We start from the raw sequence: 5,753 nt of genomic DNA on the forward strand, positions 1-5,753 counted from the left end.
CATACTCACTTGGTGAAACCAGTGACGTTACCAGATGATCGATACCTTCCAAGAGCGGCAAGGTGGAACATCAAAGAAATATCTGTTGAGTTTCTAAAGGATATGGAGGCTTCGCAATACACAGTAAGTCCCTAAGAAAAACAATACATATTACTAGGATAAGTTTTATTTCATAATGCTTCTTGTAGTTTTGGTTTAGGAAACAATGATGCACCAGTACATATCTAAAAAAATGATTAAAGTTGATGAATTTAAGTATAATTATTTGTGTTTTCATAAATAATTATACTTAAATGATTTGTTTTAGGTAGGACACTATCAGAAAAGCAGTTCTCTGATTGACCAAAATGATTGTGTGTGTGTCATATGCACTATTTATTTGAGTACATATATGTTATACTGATACAAAAACTGGTTATATGTGTGCATTATATGTACTTTTCCAGTTCTCTAAAGAATTTAAGGATGAATATACTATGTATGAAAAAGAAATTTTGAATGAAATTGCTCAAAGGCTTCCAGTTGAAGAAGTGCCATTGACAGTAGATTGGCAAGAAAAATTCGAGGATTTGGAAGTAAAGAATGAAGATTTGAGGCTGACAATTGCAGAAAAATGGTGTGAGTTACAGAGCAGGAAAGAGGACGGCCTCCCCATTGATGTGAGTATCCTAGAAGAGCTTTTGAATGATATATATCACAGAGCTTACCCACCTCCACAACCAAACTCGGGAGAAGAAGAATCTAGCAGTAGCTCTGAAGAAGGGCATGATGATTTGGATGACACCGTTCCATCAGCAACTACTCCCTTTGTAACAGAGGATGAACAGGAAATTCCAGATGATACCCAAGAAAAGTCGAATGAACAGGGAAATGCTACTCCAACAATGCCTGTTATGGGGGGATCTGAAGAAAATCTCACACAGTTCGATATTGAAGTTTCACAGTTTAAAATTTGGGCTAGATCTGATTTGGAGCGAAAGGTGAAAGAGCTGCAAGAGGAAAAGAGCATGCCAGAACCATCACAGGTAAGTTATATTCTTTCTAGTATTAGTTTAGTTTGTAAAAAACTAAAACTTGTCAGTACATATCTAATATACTGAAAAAACATACAAGTACATATCTGCAATACTGATTAAAAACATATCACCTTATGTTGAATAACAGACTGAAAAGGCTGAACTCCAACAAACAGCAGCGACACAAGTTCTGGGTAATATTGAAGTGGAAATTGGTTCTCTTAGAGATAGACAGGTGAGCGAATTGAACGTTACACTAGTTACCAATTTTATACTTTGTCATCCTATAAAATAATACGGTTTGGCATTGCATTTATGTAGGGTGCATCGCTTGAAGAAATATTTCCGAATATGCAGTTTATACCTTTGGTTTGTGAGCTGCCGAGTCTCAAAGAACTGCATACCGTGCCGATGGAGAAACTGATTGACCTGGCCATCCATGGGAAGGGTATTTATACCGATGAGTACTCAAAATATCTACAAGCTGAAATTATGGGAGGTCCTTATCCATCCTTAGGAATTCTTAGTCTGGAGTACCCGTCGACTGGTAGTTTACCAAGCTTGGAAAAATGGAATCTTCTCAAATCTTCGACAAATTTTATGCTAAAGATCTGGATCCTCCATCACAAGTTTCAAGACCAACTTTTGACTTGGGTTTAGAACCAAGTGATCAAAATGGAGAAGAGGTGCAGCAGCCTGCAATTGATCTAGGTGCACCTGATCCACCTCAAATCCATCTTGCAGCTGCGCCTGCGCATAATGAAGCTCCAGCTGCTAGAGGAGCATCAGATCAAGCTCAAACGGATCCCTCGGATGAGCAAGATCAAATCGATACTGTACCTACACTTAATGAAGCCTCTGCAATTGTTTTAGCTGCAGCTGAAAAAGTTCGTTTGAAAGCTGATCTTCAGCAACCTGAACAAGAAGTATGAACATGTTCTAAACCTAGTACATATATCCTTCTGATACATATAACCAACAATACGTATATCAATTTTTGGTCAAATAGTTCGTAGTCTGATTTGTTTCAAATGCAGGGAATAAGGAAACCTTGGGATCCCATTCCATTCAATGAAGTAGAAAGGAAGAAGAAAATGAAGAATGACAGAAAGCAACAGCCTACTAAACAATTAGAGAGTCTTGTAAGTACCTAAATCTACTTCTGTTTAATGAATTTATGTTTTGTTTTTAATGATGCTTTTAGCATATGTACTAATGCTGCCGATTCTCAAACAGAAGTATCCAGTTTTAGATGCTGAAAAGGCAGAGGAAGCTCGACTGAAGAAGAATATGAGCGCCGAAAAAGCTAAAGCATATGCTGAGACTCTCCAACTTCTTTCTGAGCTACAGAAGGTAATTATAATTACCAAAAAAGTGAAAAGTAACAAATTTATCAATACTTAATGGACCACTTATGTTACATATGTTCAATAACATGGGAAAAACCAACAGTACATATGTTATGTACTCAGTGAAACTAAAAGTACATAACTTCTGTACTGAAAAGAATCCAAGAATACATATGTTCTATTCTGTTCATTTTTTTTTTTGCTTTTTTAGTCTCTCATTTTTTTTTTACGTTTATGGTACATTGAAGGATAACGAACCTGGAGTTAGTCAAACATCATAGGAAGATGACGTAATACTTGCCAAGAGACTCGAAGATAGGCTGGCTACAAAGAGTAATGAAGTCAAACCAATAGCGAAGTCGACTACGTCAGTCATGGACAAGGAGAAGAAAAAGCCGACTATCTCAACCAAGGAGAAGAAACTTACTCCAAAAATCACATACACCCCTTAGAAGCCAGTAACTCGAAGCCACCCGCAGAAAAGAGTTGATCCTGAGTTTGCTAGTGGCAAAGGACTTTCGGGACATAAAAGGCGAAAAACAAAGTCCAGAACTGAAAACCCAGTTGGAAAAGATTTCCCAGCAGAGAAAGTTCAGAAAAAGGATAGCGAGAATGTGAGAAAGAGAAAAGCTAAAGGTGATCCAAATCTGCAAGAACTTACTAAAAAAGTGAAGAATGCACGCAAGTTGTTGAGCCTAAGGAAATCTCCGTTCTATAAGGAATGACAGTGCACGTTGCCTTGTTGTGGTGAGTTTTCTTCTTACAGTTGGAACAACGGACGGACTTCCTAGCTTTCTCCCATGCATTCTTGATACGATTTCCCTTTGGCCTACCTGGTGGAACTCGTGGATGGGGTGGAAAAATAGTATCCTCTGGCAGATACTGCTCTGGCCTGTTGTAGTTGGGGATTGGTCTGATAGCAATTGAATACAGCTGCTGAAAATTTGTAACTTTGAAGTAGTCTTCGATATAATCTACGTATCGATCACCTTTGGCAGATATAGCTGTTGTAGCATGAGAGCATGGAAAACCATAAACACGCCATCTTTGGCAGGTGCAAGTCTTGTTCAACAAATCAACATTGTGAGACCTGCAGATGCGTAAAAAGCTTTTCAGCACAAATAACTTAAAAGCATTACATATATGCAGCACTGCAAACAAATACAAAAAAAACAAAACATATGATTCACTCCTACATGTATGCTATAGTACAGTAAAATTTGTTTTATGGGATAAAGCTAACCTAGGCGAATGAATCTCATTTTATACGCAGATGTCTGAGTAACATTCCAAACTCGACCAATTTGAATATGTTCTTTAAGTAACGCCTCGTAGGTAGGAGTGAGCTTCTCTGGGTCCATCAAAAGACTCATTTCGCGACGTTCATTCATCAACTCCATAACGCGTAACCTATGAATGGAACAAAAATAACACCTGTAATAAATTTTGAACAAAAAAAAATGAACCAAAAACAAAGAAAACACCAACAAAAAAAACACACACACAAACCTGATCATGTCAACGAGGGCGCAGGCAGGCAACCTCTTGTCTTTCCGAATCCAATTATTGAAGGACTCAGCAACGCTCGATGTAGTCTGACCAAATCTACAGCCAGTGAAGAACGCGCTGGAACAATGTTCCCTAGGCATATTGCGGCAATACTCAGCAACCCCAGGCCTTCCCATTAACTCCATTTCCATTAGTGCTTCTTCATATCTTGCTGGTGTGAGAGCATAAGTTGCTTTTTTGAAACAAGCCATAACTTCTTTGTACTTCTCGTCCGATATCCTGATTGGTAAGTTTCCTTGCAAGTGGTAGTAACAATAGCCATTATGGGAAGTAGGAAAGTGTTTAGGAATAGCCCTCAACAATCCTTCATGATGATCAGACATAAAGGTGATAGGACGGTCATCAACAATGTTGCTAAGATTGCACATAAACCAATCCCAATTGTCAACATCCTCTCCTGGGACCAATGCAAAGACTAGCGGATAAAAACCTGGAAAAAACAAACAGTACATATATTATATACTGTCACTAAATATGTTGCTATATTCATAGACGTAACATATATTATGTACTGGAAAATAGACTAAGAATTTCCAGTACATAATAGACATATTATATTCAAAAAAGGTCTTATGCTTACATATATGAATTAGTGTGTGTTAGACACAATAACTTTTCAGTACATAAATGGTATACTCAAAAAGTTCCAACGATTAAAAGCAGTGAATAACTTGTAAACAATAACAATTAAAACGTAATAAAGAGAACTTGCCTTGATTCCCATTCAGACAAGTAGAAGCCATAAGGGTACCTCTAAATCTCCCGGTCAGAAAAGTTGCATCAACAAAAATCATTGGTCGACAAAGTCTATAACCTTCAATACAAGCGCCTATTGCGATGAATAACCTTTCAAATGTCTGAGTTGCATCGTTAAACTGAAAATCCGCATAAGAGCCAGGATTTGTTTCTTTCAATGAATTCACCCACCAAACCAGATCAGAGTAAGACTTTACATCATTCCCAAAAATTTCATGGTGTGACCGTTCCAAACCATGATATGCATGGTGATATTTGATATTAACACCAGCACCAACTTTTATATAATCTTCAATTTCGCGAGGCTTGATAAGTGGGTTGTGCATCACACGATCATGAATAAGGTTGTGTACCAGCTTCTTCGATACTTTAGGACTTCTCAACTTCACACCATCTCCACAAGTGTGCCTCCCAACATACTTTTTTATCCTAAAAACATCGCAAGTAGAATCAATAGCAACTGCATGGATCATCCAAGTGCATGGGACTTTACTGCATTTCATTGTGAACCTTTCACGATCATTCTTCACCTTTGTTACGCGATACCCAGTCTTCAAACAATACTTTTGAAAGGCCAACCGAACAACATCAACACCACCACGAAAAAGCTTGTTAGGATTATCAAAAACATTCTCCCACCCATCGGACAGAAGAGGTTTAACAATTTCTTTTCCATCAGTTTCATAACTATCTCTATCTGCCCTAATCAGTTCTGAATTGTTGTCGACGTCGTTGAATGTAGAGGAACTACATCCACCAGCAGAAAGAAAATCCACATGCAGCTCAAAGAACGCCGATTTCTTTGAAAAATGCAAGGCAGCGAGACCATGAAGTTGAAAGTCAGCAATCACAGGCACTTTGACACCATTCTCAACATAAGTGATGATAATCTCAGAAGGGTTCAAGGTTCTCCAGTTTTCACAAATAAGAAATTTCAGGTCATCAATACTAAACTTAAAAGTAACCAGGTGAGCAAAATGATGATGCTTATAGTAAATGTATGCATAGCAGTAGGTATTTGGATTGGAACACTCTGCATCAGACATGTTTTGAACCTGCAAAT

The 5,753-nt window shown here is 37.9% G+C and overlaps 1 protein-coding gene across 1 annotated transcript; it reads right to left on the bottom strand.

The window, feature by feature from the left end:
* Positions 1-2,322: 2,322 nt before the first annotated feature.
* Positions 2,323-3,627, bottom strand: LOC113339571. Its single transcript, XM_026584816.1, has 3 exons — positions 3,609-3,627; positions 3,130-3,516; positions 2,323-2,360 (listed from the first exon to the last, which is right to left on the bottom strand). Exons 1-3 carry the CDS (start codon positions 3,625-3,627, stop codon positions 2,323-2,325), a joined length of 444 nt encoding a protein of 147 aa, XP_026440601.1.
* Positions 3,628-5,753: the final 2,126 nt, after the last annotated feature.

The sequence above is a fragment of the Papaver somniferum genome, unplaced genomic scaffold (assembly GCF_003573695.1).
Source record: "Papaver somniferum cultivar HN1 unplaced genomic scaffold, ASM357369v1 unplaced-scaffold_21, whole genome shotgun sequence".
NCBI classification, from domain to species: Eukaryota; Viridiplantae; Streptophyta; class Magnoliopsida; order Ranunculales; family Papaveraceae; genus Papaver; species Papaver somniferum.